This window comes from Myzus persicae, unplaced genomic scaffold (assembly GCF_001856785.1).
Source record: "Myzus persicae strain clone G006 unplaced genomic scaffold, MPER_G0061.0, whole genome shotgun sequence".
NCBI lineage: Eukaryota > Metazoa > Arthropoda > Insecta > Hemiptera > Aphididae > Myzus > Myzus persicae.
Window position 1 is genome coordinate 31,389 of NW_019104432.1, and position 17,649 is coordinate 49,037.

General features: G+C 31.8%; 1 protein-coding gene across 3 annotated transcripts; it reads right to left on the bottom strand.

Moving 5' to 3' along the window:
• Positions 1-1,131: 1,131 nt before the first annotated feature.
• LOC111042119 (ionotropic receptor 40a) lies at positions 1,132-17,300 on the bottom strand. 3 transcript variants are annotated; one of them, XM_022326619.1, is made up of 15 exons: positions 17,099-17,300; positions 15,494-15,594; positions 12,982-13,077; positions 12,767-12,903; positions 12,066-12,237; positions 11,206-11,309; positions 11,008-11,101; positions 10,098-10,256; positions 9,221-9,365; positions 7,177-7,305; positions 6,793-6,893; positions 6,436-6,595; positions 4,615-4,711; positions 1,708-1,946; positions 1,132-1,569 (listed from the first exon to the last, which is right to left on the bottom strand). In XM_022326619.1, the coding sequence occupies exons 1-15, from the start codon at positions 17,298-17,300 to the stop codon at positions 1,430-1,432; spliced, it is 2,076 nt and encodes a 691-aa protein (XP_022182311.1). In that variant the 3' UTR covers positions 1,132-1,429. The 3 variants fall into 3 exon arrangements, with proteins under 3 accessions (XP_022182311.1, XP_022182310.1, XP_022182312.1); XM_022326618.1 differs by having other exon boundaries at positions 12,767-13,077; XM_022326620.1 differs by lacking the exon at positions 7,177-7,305 and having other exon boundaries at positions 12,767-13,077.
• Between the last annotated feature and the right edge of the window lie 349 nt (positions 17,301-17,649).

The following is a 17,649-nucleotide window of genomic DNA, read 5'->3' on the forward strand; positions in this document are numbered from 1 at the left end:
ATATATAATAATGTTTTTATTGAATGTCACCAATTCAAGACGTCTAATAAAAACATCAAGAGCATAATATATTGTGGTTTGAGAATTGGTATGGGTTATTCTGTCTCAATATAGTGTCCACAATTTAAGATTAAATTACTATTTCTCGGAGCCTGCCGACAAAACGTTAAATCACAACGGAATCACAAGCGTGTTTACTATATTTTATACCCTGCAACGACGTCCTTAGTCTAATTTTTCGACGTGCAGGGTGGAGATAGAACTTAACACATACGATATTATAATGCAGTATATCAAAAGTGTGAAATTATTACCTGTTTGTATGAGACTGTAATTATTTCTGTGGGAATTCATATGCAGTTGTATTTGTATAAGTTATTTTGATCTCTATTAAAATATATAAATAGTGCACTAAGACTTAGACGGATTAGCATTTACAGTACATATTACTTATAGGTGCAACAAAAGTATTTAAAATAGTTAAACTGTGTTAAATTATATTACGAATACTTAATTGTCCTGTGTATTATTCTTGGGTTGAACAACTTGAACCTGATTTGTACATTTGGCCATTGATAAACGATGTGCTGTAACAGTATGCATTACAGTCCGGGAGAACTTAATAATGTGACCAATATTACCGATTTAATTACAAACCATTGAGAATTGTTTTATATTACACATTTTTCTGTACTATGAAAAATAATCTACTCGGGGAATGAACAGTTATGATTTTTTTGTAGGCAATAAATAATTATACAATTTTATTTAAAATATGAAAAAAAGTATGCCAAACAGGCATAATAAAAGTATTATTTTTTACGAATTCTGTAATCTACAAATCGTCCACATTTTTCACCCACATCGAGCTGCATAAATATAATATATGAAACATAAAAGCCGCTCTCCGCGGCATAACATTAGAATTTAGAAATAATATTATATATGTATACATAATAAAATAAATACCCACTTACCTGCAGAGTTACATAAAATCGATCATGTCAACAAATATAACCTGTCAAATGTTATTGTTCTACGCCAGATCAAGATAAATTGGACGTGCATATCACCCTATTTGTTTTGTATAATAATTCCTTATAAGAGAGGAAGAAAAAAATACTATTTATATTCAATAATTCAATACTGCAAAGTTATATTATGCAAAATATATTCTATTCACGACAATAACTTCATACGTCGTCCTGTACCTATCCTATACAAATAGTTCATCCTGTAAAGTATGATAATTGTTTATTTATATAATATATGTAATTATATAATGTATAAATATGTATGTGCATATGTCGTGCATGGGAATCGTACGATAAACGATTCAATATAGGTACCTATACGTAACTAACTATGTACGCTTCGCTAAATATAGCGCTGGCAAAAATGTCCACTTATGAAATGCAAAAAATGTTTTTCATTCTTTTAAATCGTATAATCTGTTTTGGAATTTGTTGGGCACTTTTCGTTTGTAGACGAACGGAGCTTCGACGCGTTTTATTCGTTTGTCTTTTTCAAACTTGTCGTGTGACCTCATCTCGATCAATAGCAAGAACCCTGGAGAAAAAAAAACAGCCGACCGTTGTGTCACGTACAGGTATAATAGTCATATTATTTTACATCGCGTGGAAATCGCGGGAAAATGTGTGAGTAGTGAGCACCTATATTATATATTTATATTAATAATTGAGGTACCTGCCAAAATCGAGCCGATTGCCAGCACGTAGAACGCTCCTTGTAACGTTTTCATGGACATGGCAATGGTCAACTGCTTGTCGTCGTCTTCTTGTCGGGGTTCCGATCCTTCCAGTACGGGCTCTATGACCACGGATGTCGAGTCGAATTTTTCCGATCCCATCAGTTTGTCGTTGAGTTTCTGGTACTCTTCTTCTGTGATTTTCGACAAAATTCCGCCCTCGAATAGTCGCATCAACCTATAATATAATGTGTCATAACCAATGCGTAGTTTATTCAAAATGTACATTATATAGGCATTAGGCACGCACGTTAGTACGAATTTCTTGCGCAATTTATACTAAATATATTATTCAGTAGTTAAATATTATGTTATATATACCTATTATGAGGAGTTAAAATTTAAGGTGAGACACGTTTAATTATATCAAAGAACCCAAATATGTTTGAAAATATTTCTAATACAAACACATAAATTGTTACAAAACAACTTTTTTTGAAAATAATAAATGTTTTATTAAATTTGAAGTTATAATACACTTTTTTGAACGACAACATACATTTTTAGTTTCATATATCGAAGCATAATATTGTTTAGAGTACCTATTTGAATCAATAAAAATCAAATTTTGGACAATTAGCTTATTAGTTTTTTATAACTATTTAAAGTTTTGATGAGCGAAGAAGTGGAACAAAATTGTGTGAGGTACCTATGTTACCATTCCACTTCACTCTTTGTTTAAACTTTAAATACTTTAACTCAACATTTCGATTTTTATTTTTAGAAATACTCCAAAAAAATATTGTTACGGAATAAGGAATTAAAAATGCATGTTGTCATTAAAAGGATAATAATAATAAAAAAAAAAATAAGTTTGAATAAGAAGATAATAATATTATATTAAACAAAAAAAAGTTGTGCGTAAATCCACAACACATTTTTATGGTTGTCTGAAGTTAGAATTTTGACAGAATTAATGAAATCACGAAAATATACGAATTATTTTTCAAAAATTCGTACAAATTTTTCTTTTCATTGCTAACATTTGAAAATTGAATACAAGATTTCTCATAAGTTTTTCTTATCATATATTTTGACAAAAGTTTACCGGATATTAACCTTTTTTTTTTCCGTTTGAACCGACAGCAGAGGAAGATCTGTGTGAACACTACTACTCCTCAACCGGACATTAACCTTTCCTAACCTATTTATAGGCATGAAAATTCATTTTTTTATTGTTTCATTTGATTATCTGTTCAAATATGCAATATGTTGACACACCGTCTTCGCTCAGCATCATTTTTCGTTTACAATAATTTATCATTGAATTCAAATTTAACACATCCATTACAATGTTATACTCGATAACTACTGCATAGAAGAGCCGTATCCACTTGTCCACCATTTTATTTTTAAATAACTTTTACTATTATTAATACTTCAAAATGTGATGACACAAAAATAAAAATATGATGACAGACACAAAAAAAACGAAGAAAAAAAGGAAAAAGTTGTACAAGTGGACGCCTCTCTGCTTTACAGACTTATAGTAGTTAGTGAGGATGTCATAGTAATGGTTGTGTTAGATTTGAATTCAATGATAAATCATTGTATACAAAAAACGATTCCGAGGAAAGACGGTGCATAAATAATCTATAATTTATTAATTTAAAAACAAATTAATAAAAATCGAAAACATCTCATGGTTTATAATATGTTACTTCGATAGCGTTGCGTGCTGGTAAACTTTAAACTTAATTTTTTTTAAACTAAAGGAGAATATTTTATATAATTTTCAAATATTAGCTATAAAATTTTTTTATGAATATCTAACTGAAAATTAATTCTCAAATCTTCACGATTTTGAAGAATTTTGTTAACATTTGAACTGTTATCAAAAAAAACGTATAAGGGAACCTTGTATTAAATTTTCAAACCTTTTTAACAAGTAAACATTTTTTCATTTATAATAATTAAAAAAAAAAATTATAAATTTCAAAAGTTTCTCATGGCTATAAATAACTCAAAAATTCATAGAGTTATTGAAACATGAAAAGACAATTTTTTCGAACGTCAGAAAATCATAGAAAATATTGTGAATTTACCTTAAACTTCGTTTTATAATTCCGCTATTAGGAACTTTTGTGGGACCTTGTATACAGTTTTAAGTTTTTAGACCAAGGAAAAAAATATTTTTCAACAATAATTATAAAAAAGCTTAAAACAATTTAAAATTTCTCATGGATAAAATAACTGAAACACAGTTAAAATATTTGGTAAATTGTATAGTGTATAGAAAATGATCATATTAATATTTGAAGAAAACTTAGAGTATCTACAGTAATTAATTTTTGATTTACACAAAAAATATAAAGCCGATTTTGTCTATCATTTGAGTAAAAATTCCCATTTTTTCCTATTTTGACTTCCGAAAAGTAAATGGGTAAAACGAAAAGATTCACTTTCGTATCGGGAAAAATGCTTAAGTTGAAGCATTTTTACTAACACCCCAAAGTTGATGATTAGACAGATAAAAAAGACACATCATAGTAAAACCAATACATTCATCGCTAATTGTATGAAATCCTTTCTTTTAGAAAAATCTTGTTTTTAAACGATTTAAAATTATGTAACAAAAATGTTAATCGTTTTTTGGAATAGTGAGTTTCTTACGTTAAATGGATCACTCTGTACGCGTATTGCTTTTACATACATATAGGACGGAGGCCGCAAGAATAACTCTATTGCTCCTACTACCTGTCTCGGGGAAAACGTCGAAACTCCATTCACTTATGCAATATAATGCGACATTTTGACTACGGAAATCGAATTAATGTAATGAGTCATGAGTGTACTATACGAACGCGCGTTTGTAACGTATATAATATGAAAAATGTTATTATTACACGTCGTCGAAATTATCTCTGTAGGGGCACGCTCGTTGAAACGCAATAGCCGAATATCTCGTGTTTAGCTTTTCGCTTAGATGAAAATGTTGGGCACCTGCGAGAAAACAAAAATATATTATTGTTATACATATTATACGAGTAGGTACATATATCTTGTGTAATTTATGCGTGTAAAACTGTCGTAATATAGGTATGGGAATTCTAGGAAAAAGCTCTTAAAAAATCCATTATTGTGAGTCATGGCCAAATGTACAAAAAATAGTGAAGTATAGGTAAAATATGTTTTTATCAAATGTAAATTATAAATTTGCACTAAAAACCCTACGGCGCGTGTCATGCAGAAAAGTAGTACATTTATGTCTTATGAACGATTCTCTAAACAAAGAATACAATAAAATGGAAAAATATATAAAATAAAATATAACTATTAGACCTCCGTGTGCAATGTTTCCATAACAAATACTTCAGCAAATAAAAGTCATAAACTATCACCGGTAACTCTAAATTTGCAGTTAAAGTATAGGTGCCAGTTTTTCCAATTTTCTGAACTTACATAAAATTTGAAAATTAATTTAATTTTAAAACATTTTTGTTGCTATTTTAATTGTATATAAAATAAATTTCCACTAAGCTACTGCCCGATACCTTTTTTAGTGGTGGGGTCTCCCATGGTTGATACCGTGTATTATATCAAAAAACATGACTTCACAGGAAAAACTCTCACGCTTCATGGATATGTCGAATTTCGATACTATGTTTTTATCAAAGATGAGAACTTCTTTTTCAGATAGGATCAAAGTCCGAATTTGTATTTTACTTTAAATTGTGCTAGAAAAATACAAAAAATATTGTCTATATTCAAATGCCTATTTTATCTCTGAAAATTAAAATTTTGAAAATTGGGTTTTGATCCAACCAGTGAAATGTTCCCTTCTTTTAAATAAAAAAATTAACAAAATCCGACTATTTTACAGACATGAGAGTTGTTCCTGTAAGACATGTTTTTGTACTAAAAACGCACGGGCTTTGACGCCCTGAAGACGATTAGAGGACGCTCATAATCTGCTTTTTAAGGGGTTTTATATCGGCAATATGAATAAGGTTTTGAAAAAAATGAAAACTAAAAAATCTTAAATATATAAATTTTAAATTCCTACTAATTCAAAGTAACTTACAAGAGGTCCCATGTCAGAATAAAATTGTTGGTTGTTGATTATATGAATCACAAGATTACATCGAAAAATGGTTTCACACGAAATTGAACCGAAAGTATAGCGTGACTTACGCTGCAGTCATATAGTAAAAACCAAATAGGTATAAGCACGATATTATATTTTATCATATTTTGCTATGTCGTTGCAGTTTTATTTTATTTTGTTTTGGAAATCCCCAACATCAAACAAGTAACTAGTGTTTTAAAATCCATTATTTTTATGTTTTTCAAAGTTCAGCAACTTTTTTTTATATTTTTAATGATTTATAACAAAAAAAAAACTGTAAACACAGAAGTCATAGCGTGATTTGTAAATTTCTAGACTATTTATTTATTTTCATTTATTCTTCGAGGTGATGACTATCGTAGCTCGAATGGTCTATTTTCGCGCAAAACGGATTTAGCAAACAATTCGTGGTGGCTTGGCGTCCTCTTAACCTTAAGTCTTAACTATTAGCAGCGATCGTTTCATAATTAAACGTTAATCGTTGTTGCATCCACGCGGCGTGCTCGATTATGTCTGCAGAGGCTTTAATACCTTCGTTAAACAGTGTGAATAATAATATTCATTCATCGCGTGTCACATATAATTGTTGGTGTCTTACCGAATCGTTTGATATCGTAGTAGAACGTCTCTCGACCTCCTATAACGGCGTAATTCTTGTTGTCCCTGACTAATTGCATTCCTTTCTCGGTAGACCCTATTAGGTATTCTCGTTGACGGGTCACGAGCTGTGACAACTCTTCGTACACGCCTGTGCCGTTCTAAACGTTTCGCGCGGCTAAGTACGCAATTTATATAAATATGTGTATTACGTATTGTGTGTGTGTGTGCGTTTTAATTAATTGTTCGGGTAACGCAAGTACACATAATAATAATAATAATAATAATAATAATAATATGTAGTCAGATATGCATCCAAAGTGTGTACGTACAAACGAATGCATATTCTGACACTCACTTCTAACATCGCTTGCGAAGCGCTTTGGACTTCGACCAACAGCTGAAGGCCGGAGTCACGCATAGCTTCCGATAGTTCATTCAATGTATTGATAGGCGGTTCTGTCAACGACAACAAAAATCATAGGGATTATTTTGTATAGACATTCAACATAATATACTCTAAACACAACACTCTAGGAACACGTTTTAAAAATACTATTTTAGTTATTTTTAATAGTATCACATTTACATATACATATCGTTCTGTAGTTATTATAGTATATAATGATTGTATAATGTCTACACTCTACATCTATATAACTTTGTTCTCTAGCTCTGCCCCCAAGTCGCTCAAATTTAAAACTACAATAATAAAAATATATAATCACAAATAAAAAATTACCTTTCGGTGGTCTTGCCAGTATTGACGTTAGACTAGCCGAGTACATGTCGCCAATCACGTAAGTGACCGATAACATTAATAAACCAGCCACAAATCGGATTTTGTTATTTTCCGATGGGATAATTGCAGCTGTTAAGATAGTTATTAATCAATAGTTAGTCAGTAGAACGAAAAATATGTACAAAATATTATGGACGTTATGATAATATGTTTCCGTTGAAACTTAATTGCAATCGAAAGAGTCTACCGACAACGTTTGAAGAGGATGATAGAAATCGAAAGGGTTTAATGTTTGGGTATTTTGTTCGGAGCCCGGGTATGATTATTGTTATTATTATCAGGGCAAAAATACGGCGTATCACTATATACAAACAAATAAACAATGCACATTTAAAAAATATTTAAAACATTTTTTAATGATAATATAGATAATGAATCGATATGCAAAAAGCTTAAAGATTTTAAGTTATGGCGCAGCTAATATTTGCAAAGTATATCTGTTCGTATTTAATATGTATCGATGAAGTGTCAAATAATATTAGGTCTGCTGTGTATTATGAATACTGCCTATGTGTATAGACATAATATTGGAATTTTTAAATGTACAAAATATTCTTCCCAAAGTACCCACTTATATTTATTCAAACTATGTGAAAATGAGTTTAGCCAAATAGTATTGAGTATTGGGTATTGACCAACCTACAGAGGTACACACATTCATGTAAAAACAATGCGGTATAGCGGGCAGTCTGATAATTATTATTGTTTTCTAAAATAAATTTCCATTGACATATTAAACAGGCCCGTGGGGTCCAGTAAACCCTCCACTACGCACTACACACCACTGCACGATTGATATTTAAATCAGTTTGGCAGGGATACGACATTATTTAAAATTGATTAGGTATACATGGTATTTATTAATTAACCGGATATTATGATATGCACAATGTAGAGCGAATTACGTCAGCGATTCTCAATATATTATTTTTATAATTTTGTTTTACGCGTAGAAACAATTTGTTTTTTTTTTTTCTATAAATGACCGACAGAAATCCTTTGGCCGGCGAACATAAGCTGTCCGATGTTGGCAGAGAAACGTTTTCGTTCGGAAAAGTGTATTAAATGTTCCTTTCACGTGATTAAAACCGAATTGGATGACTGCAGGCAATATGTATTATTGTAGTATAGCTGTTCCATTGTGTCGCTTTTTGTTCCAATTTTGCACTTTTCATTTTCGTTACTTTCATTGAATGCTCACGTACGTATACAAATCCAATACCTTTACCTACATGCATGTGTGTAACTGTCAACGTCAACTAGACAACCACACCGATAAGTGACAATAAGACGTTGAAACGGAATCGACCGATATATATATATATATATGTATATCTATGCAGACAGTCTTTGACTGGTTTCTTAACCTCTCAATAGATTTTAGAAATTATTCGCGTACGACAATTTACGGGGTTATACCTATATATTTTATTAAAATTGACCTTGAATCTACCAATCTTGTATAAAAAGCCAGATTTTATACACCATCTATGCAGAACAATATTATGTTTCACAATGTTCTAATTGCTGACATCACTATATGTATACCCACGAATATGATGTCTGAGAAAAACCATTTTGTACACGAAGGCTGCTATGGTGTTTAATATTATGCTATACCGTATTATATCATGTATAATAATCTGCAAACTATTATAATTTATAATATATTAATATATGATGTTACACAATAATATAATATGATATGGTAGGTATACCGGAGACATGGGAGGGGGGGGGGGGGTCATGTACAAAGTGATGTAAAATATTTTTTTCTATTTATACAATACACATAGATATTATAATAAATGTAACTAATTGTTACTTCAGGGCGCATTTGAAACAATTGTTAAAACAAATAATGGTTATAGGTTTACCGCCGAACATTGGCGTCTGTTAAATGTAAGCGTACAGACACGGCGATACATGTATAATAAATATGTGCCTACGATGTAATTTCATAAAAGTTAATATAATACATTACCCTGTTGTAAAAACACAGTAACAGACCACCACACGCACTTCCAATACAACATAGATTTTCCTTGGGGATGGCCGTCAGTCGTGTCGACTAATATGTAAAGTATTGGTCCGGCAAAAATAACTGTGATCAATAACAATGGCCAAACCTGAACAATCCAAGTGCACATATAGGTTGGTATTATATTATTATATAGGTATATTATATTTGTTACGGCGAAACAAAATACAATTGTTATTCGTCTATTTTAGACAGACCTATACCTGTGAGTTTATGTGAGTGTATTACATTTTTCTAATTATCGTTGTTCTGCAGGGCATATGATATAAGTATAATAAGACTATATGAGTTATACATATCATGGTAGGTACGAAGTATATTCCAACAGTTTTCTCAATAATGTAATTCAGTATTCATTGTATGAAATTACATAAAATAAATCAATTTTTTTAAGGCGTGGTACCTATATACCTACAAAATCTATAGTTTTCTGCATAGCAGAGAATTCGTTTCCTCGTTCTCTTTAAACTTTGCATTAGGTTAAAATGTATAGCATAATATAGGTAATATTACATAAAAACTACATCGTATTTAGTGGTTGCAACAAACCAACAAAACAGTACCTATCTATTGGTATACCTATAGTAGTATAGTCTAGATCTACCACACGGTTTTTTGTCTCTTTTAATTAATGATTTCTATAATTTTGCATAATAGACCTCGTTTTTAAAATCAACTTCAACGCTACATAATATTTTGCATTTATAATTTAAGAAAACAATTAGTATACTAACATAGAACAATGAATATGATAATTACGCGAGTAATTAATTAACGAGTATATATTAATTATATATACAATAATTGGCGTTTAACTTACCGACCAATGAAACGGTCTGATGAGTGAAAATGCTTCGTTCAAACGACCAGGCGCATGTGTCAGGAAAGCTTCATTGTCGACTAATGTAAGGAATGAAAAGTCTACAACCAAATTGCGCTCGTATGTTATAGATAAATCTCCTACGAACCAATCTGCTTCCTTCGGTGTTCAATAATTTCATAATTTTAATATTATTTTCGGTTTTAGATTACCTATTGGGACTTGAGAGGGTGTCACACAATTCATCTTGTTAGTTATCTTTTTCGTTTACGTGGATATATAAGTCACATAACAAAAACATATAAGCTACCTATATCTTATTTTGATAAAACAGTCTTTTAAATTTAAGACGTATTCAAATTTCAAATATAATATAGTGTATAACATCATGATTCATAACTAATTACGGTTGTAAGTACCTATACCTACCGTTGTTCAAGAACAATGTTACTATTAACACCGATATGAATATTTAAAAACTGACAAGTTTGAGTTTGCCCCTAGGATATCCTGCCTTTGAAGATCCGCTTGAATCTATTACCACGTTATTTCTATAAATTACTTGTTAATGGTAAAAAAAAATATATAGAATGTGAGTATTAGTATTTTTAAAGATTTAAGAGGTACGTAAAATGAATGCTCTCTAAAATGTTATGAAGTTAAAAATTATAAATAGTGAAATTGTGTTAATTTTGAATGACAAAGATGACAAACTTTAGTTTCATAGTATATAGATAACTGTAAAGATTATTTTGAGTTTAGTATTTTAATACTAGTATGAAATTTAATATGAAACAACATTTTATTTTCTGAGAAATACGTATCAAATGGTTTTAATAATATTAGTATAATTCTATAGATGATTTGAATTACAGATATATTTATGATAATAATAATTTGTTGTGTTTACCCTTTGCCATATCAAACCCAATACTCCTTGCATTGATGACCCGCGATCGAGTCCTGAACCTTGTGTACGATCAGGAGGATCTATGTATCTGAATCTGTATTATATAATTAATAATTTTATCATAATAGTAAGTGAAAAGTGTCTTGTTATCAATGATTTTCATAAATTATTTAGAGAAATGTATAATTGTATATATACTGAAAATGTAGCTTGTCGGCCAATAGATTTATGAGTTTATCGTCTCGTCCACCCTCCACCCGAAAACTGTCGTTCAAATATTCGACGAATGTCCATGGTGGCTTCTATAAATAGAACATTAATAATTAAAACAATGTTTAAATTATACAAGGATAAATTGGAAAATAGCAATCAGGACATCCTTGCAAGTTTAACAATTTGCAATATTATAGTCCATACTTGTATATGGAAATAATCCATTATAATCAAATCCAAAATTACAATTTGTGATGTTCTTATTTAATATATTAGTACCTAAATAATAATATATGCATTGCAGACCGAAAATTACAAGTTAAAATTAAAAATTAAAATTCAACATGACTTAAAATATGAGTTGTGTATATAATTTGACACACATCTCACAATTTCTTAATATCGAATTTATATATTTTAAATTGTTGAAACCTTTATCTGCGTATGGATAATACCACGGTAACAGGGTTCTGTGATCTATAGATGGCGAAATACTTCTTCGGTAATGATAAATATGTACATATTTCAAATAAAAAATGAAAAACTATTATATGCTCGTTGTGTACGCTGCAGTTAGATGTAAAAGAATCGCAAAGAAATTATACGTATTAGGTAGTTCTATACTAGGTACATATTAATACGTATATACACGCGTTTAGCTTGCATGTTGTACATAACGTTGTTTAAATACATTTACATTTTTATGGAGACTGTTATTAGGGTGGTGCGCTTAAATTTATTTCGTGAATTTATGTATGGAAATATTCAAAGTGCTCTCTCTATCTATCTATATATACACACACACCATGGCTCTTGTATAATTTTAGTTTATTTATAAAACGTACATGTAAAACTGGAACGTTGAAATATCTGCCTTCGAAGTTCTTGTACACCTGTTTGGGCGGCGGTAACAGCGGGAACCTCACCAACCCGTCCATTGCTGACCACCAATTTACCATTTTCAGGCTTGATCCGTACCCGGGTCTGGCGCTGGCCTGACTGTAATAAATCTGGTAGCTAAAAATAAAGTGACGATACATCTCATATAGAATAGTTTGCACCGAACGAACATCGCATACCTATGTATTATGTGGCTCAAGATATTGTATGGTTAAGAACATAATATGTATTATACTTCAATAGCTCAACTATCCCAAACCTACGAGTATTTACAAGTACGAGAGTACCTTATATTATATTATTGTGCAGGTACCGTGAGTGAGAAAAACACTCCGGTTCGATGCCAACGTGGGTTTAAATTGAATTAATACTGTTTCGGTATCTATGTATTACGACGGGATTGTGTCAGGGGACGAGATCCCCAAATTTATTTTTCAATTTTATTGCAATAACTCCGCTGCACCGCCCATTAGATAATGTGCGTCTTGGGAAAAAGTTACGTTGTTGATATCCTTCTCATTCTCGGCACCCGTCTGCCGAGTGGGGTCTCTGTGGCCCGAAAGTCGGAGCTTATAGGGTGGAAGCACCGGTGTAACGATATTGTTATTATTGTTATTATTATTGATGAGAGGACTGCCACACTCACAATCCCAGTCTGGGACTGGTGATGACGCACACGCGCATCGCCTCCAGTATATCAGCCTTGAACGTTCGACTGACGGACGACCGTAACCATAAAAACACGTACACGACGTTCCGAGACATCAAGTTACTTCTCCGGATCTGTGTGAAAAACAGAAAATCGCAGTCGCGATGTAAACCGAGTAAAACGGTAAATATTTGTATATATATTGACATTACGGCCGACAGCAAGTTTTCCATGAGCGCAGACGTCGATAGTACTATGTAAGACGTGTGATGTCCGTCGGCCACTGCGCGGCGGATATCGATCAACAGCTACATTTTGAAACAATAAACTATTGTTCACAAATTTTCAATTTATTGTATGCATATTTTGAACACGAAACTACATAAATATCGGTGTAGTGTAATCGAGCTTTAGAAAAAAATAATTTATATAAAAATATACATATTTAAATAAAGGTATAATAGGTATATTATATTATTTTGTACATTTATATTTTATAGTAATTACAACGAAGACATTTATCATCCTGATATATTATTGACTATTGTATATTATTACCTGCGGGCAACAATAATATTATATCGCGAAGCATGTACTACTACCAATAATAATCCACGCACTCAAGTATTGCATTTTTAGTTTAAGTGAGTAGTAAGTAATTGTATGTACGATGCACGGACAGTTTATTATTTTGAGGGCAATTATATTATATTGTTTTATAGTGATGGATAACGATAGAATACTTTGAATTGAAGGTACTATACATTTTAAACTGGGTCAATAGGATAATGAATATTCATTAATATTATAAAAAAAAAATATGTGTATAGAGATACGTCAAGTTATTTTAGTAACGTTATGATAAAAACAAACACAATAGAAATCATTCATAATACTACAATAAACGGTTTAATCTAATGAAAAAAAAATTTTTTTTTGCGCACTTGGTACGAATAGTATATAGGGTGATTCGCCAAGCACGATCACTCACATTTTTTTGTACAATGAATTTATTCCAACTCTAATTTTTGGAATTTGTACCTATACCTACTTATACTTAAACGCTGTGTTTACAAATACTGGGAATTTTTATGCTATTTAAATATTGCCCCATATCTATGCAAACTTACTTGTGTAAATTTTAAAGCAGATTAGTTTCAGAAACATGATATGTATAAATCGAAATTTGAACGAGTAGATTCTGAATTATTAAACTTTGTGTATCAAAAAGATAATACTCCGTGATATGTTTAAAGATATGGGGTCTATCATATGAAAATTATAGTGATTAATATTAATATTTTATTAGTATTGTGTGTTTATAAGGACTATCTGAGTATAATAAGTAATACTTAGCAATTAAGTAATAATAAGTAATATATTAGATTGAATATTATATTTATTTCGAATTGGATAATTTAGTATGCTTGATAGGTATTTAAAGTTAAATAATTCAGAAACTATCTACTCGTTCGAATTTTGAGAAGTTAGGCGCGATAATATTTTAAAAAAATATCACTTGCTGAATAACTTTAATTTGTGAATGGTAATTTTAATTTTAAAAAAGGAATGTATCGCTACATGTGAAACTCTTTTAAATGATATAAAAACCCCAAGTATCTGAAAATATTACGATTTTTATTATACTTAAAAATTTAAAATATAAAAACTAGTTTAAAATATTATATTATTGAGCTATATAAATGCATTATTCGAGGATGTAAGTGGATAATGGTGAATCACCTGTTTACACACGTCCTGGCGGTCCTGCAGTATTATAAATACAAATTATAGAATTTATCAACATATAATCTACACTCTTCTCCCGACCTTCCAGAATATTATTTATTATTATATTTTTAAATGACACACAGCATTCATCATCAACGAGAGTAGACTCAATGTGTAAATCATTCAGCAGATTACTAATTAAAATTTAAAATCATATTAGAGTTGTCAGCCAGATGTGTCTTTTTGTTGACAAAAAAATCTATCTTAGATAGTTCCCCGGTTAACTAATATCCTAATTAGGTCCGTGTACCGAATTGTGTGAGGGCCCCGGGCACATTGGAGTACGTTTAGTATATAGGTGTATTTGTGTATAATGTACTCTAGGTCTGTAGTAAGAGTGTGGGGGGGGGGGTAATATGGCTCTGGGATTTTGTTAACTGTAAGTAATTTATTAGCATGCATATAATATGGCATATCATATAGCTCATACAGTGTTTTCGTAATGAAAAAGTGTTCAAAACGATATTTTATTAGAATTAAGATAATATACTCATTATAATATTATATAGTGTAGGTATATACCAAAATAAAGTATGTACTAATTTTATTTGGCCATTGGATTTTAATCTTGTCCCGAATGGAATTGTATTGTACGGGCGCTCTTGGACTTATTAGTAGTATCAAGTTCATTTAGCTTAGCATTAGATATTTTGGTGCACTTATCTCAATAAAATAAGGAAGAAAAGTTTTATCAAGTTTAGAAACGGGTTTATTTTCGACGAAAATAGTTGTATTTTCATTTTATTATAGTAGTTCCAATCTTATATCGTCATAAATCGTATACATGCGTATAAAAGAAAATAATACAAAAATATGTAGGGACCCATAATTAATTAGGAGTGATGCTCAATCGCACATGCCCCATATAGTTTCTGTTAGCCCTATATTTGTGTTTTGTGTATATATTATTTAATGAACATAATATTATGTTACCGATTGTACGTGATCCTCTGACAATAAAGCGTGGTGAGTCGTCGTTACACCCCTTCCGTGTAGGGACTTAATTGTATTACTCAGGAAATCGGCAGCAGCATCTTTATGAATAAATATACAATATAATATTATAGAGGTTACAAGTTACAACACTATATGCGATAACGATATAATGAAATGCTGATAAAATAAAATAACTCTTTTTTTATAATATTACATCATATTTACATGTTATAATGTTTTGAAGTAATTCATAGTTTTATAATGTGTAGTGGGAGTGTTTCTTTATATGTAATGAATAGGAATATTAATAATTAATTAAATTAAATCTGAACATAGGCGTTGTTAAAAAAGTACACAAATCCCAATCCAATAGGATCAAAAATACTATCATATTTTAAAAGACTGTTAACAACTTGTTTAAATAATAATATTATATGCCGCCGATAGATAAATTGGTGTATTATTATTACCACTTACTATTCCCCCCCCCCCCACCAAACTACCTGTTTAACGTCATTGTAACAAAATAATGATGTGTAATATTATAACGAGGCGAGACTCGCGTGCGTCTGCATAACTGTCGGTCTTAATCATTTCGTAGGTCGGAAAACCACTCGGCTTTTAGTTTATTGTTTAGCTAGTAATATTATATTGTCTCGCACTGCTGTACATATATTATTAAGAGTGATTTTCGATCGATCGGATCTTCCACGAATATAATATAAGTTACTTATATAATAATATAGTTATCTTCCAATAATTCGACGGATATAACATATATTGTGCATCGTACTTAATACGGAACGATCACATGGTTGATCGTGGCCGTATTTGCGGGTGGCCGGTTGGGGGGGGGGGGGGGAGAGGAGAGTATGGGAGATGGATCCGCTTGAATTTTTTTTTGTTTTTAATGTTTTGCTTTCCAAGTGAAAAGTATTTGTTTTTTATGGATGGGTATTTTTATAATGCAGAAAAAACACGAGTCTGTAGTAGTAATAGTAGGCGTTATATGTGCTCAAATGTTTATTCTGAGAAAATAAAAATGGCCTGTTCATGTTCACGAAGATACAAACAAAATAAGCTTGAGGTATTAATTATTAATGTAGGGCATGAAATTGGTCGAAAAATATGTCCTAAACAGTAAATCGAAATCGGGAAAAAAATTCCCTAAAAAGTAAACACATTAGAAAACATGGACTAAATACCGTTAACATTAATCACAATGTCATGAAACGCTCTCTTAACATGTAATAAAATCACGTATCATAAAAAAACATAATATCGAATCGAAAAATGCATAGTTCCTTTAAGTCCCCAAACTATTAATATTTAAATTAATTTAATTAAAACAATTATAATAATTAGATAGTTGACAGTCTCATCTAGTTGCCGGGTTGCATGCGAACTATCACTGAACATTTAACGAATCAATAGACAGTGAGCTAAAGGTGCCTTTGAACACGATTTAGTGACCTCTAATCAGGCCATTAGACCATTCAATTTTATTAGTTAATTTAAATCAATAAACTGTTCTTGCAAACCGACAACAGACTTCTATATAATACCGCGGTACGGCATAGAAATCTGTGTTGACAGTCGTACTTTCGACACCCGAGTGAACGGCCAAAGTGCAGTCGACCGTCATGGCCTCGACGATGTCGCGGATCGCGTTCGTCAAGTTGCCGTAATCGAGGTCGCGCCACCCGCCACCGCCAGTGCCGCCGACGACGGCTCGCCTTTGACGACGCAAAATGTTCAAGTGATGTCGGTAATCGTCTCGTTCCGGAATCGCCGTCGTCGCCATCGTCGCTGCGGACAAGACATCATGATAATATTATGATGTATGCATTACACATTACCGTCGACGACGTGGACGTCAGACCCGCACAGACCCGCACGGACCCACTCAGACCCACTCAGACCCACACAGACCCACTATACTCGGATACACTCAGACAAACACATAGCTGAGTCGCGCGGATACGTACCCAGCGCGGTGAGCAGCGTTAGAGCGGACAAGCACCGTTCTGCCGTGGCCATGCTTCGGCCGAAAGTGTGCGGTTTTCTTCTTTCGTCCGTCGCTGTTTTTCCACTCTCGACACCCGTCGACGACGACTTACCGATCGTCATCGCCGGCACCGAGCTCGGGCTTA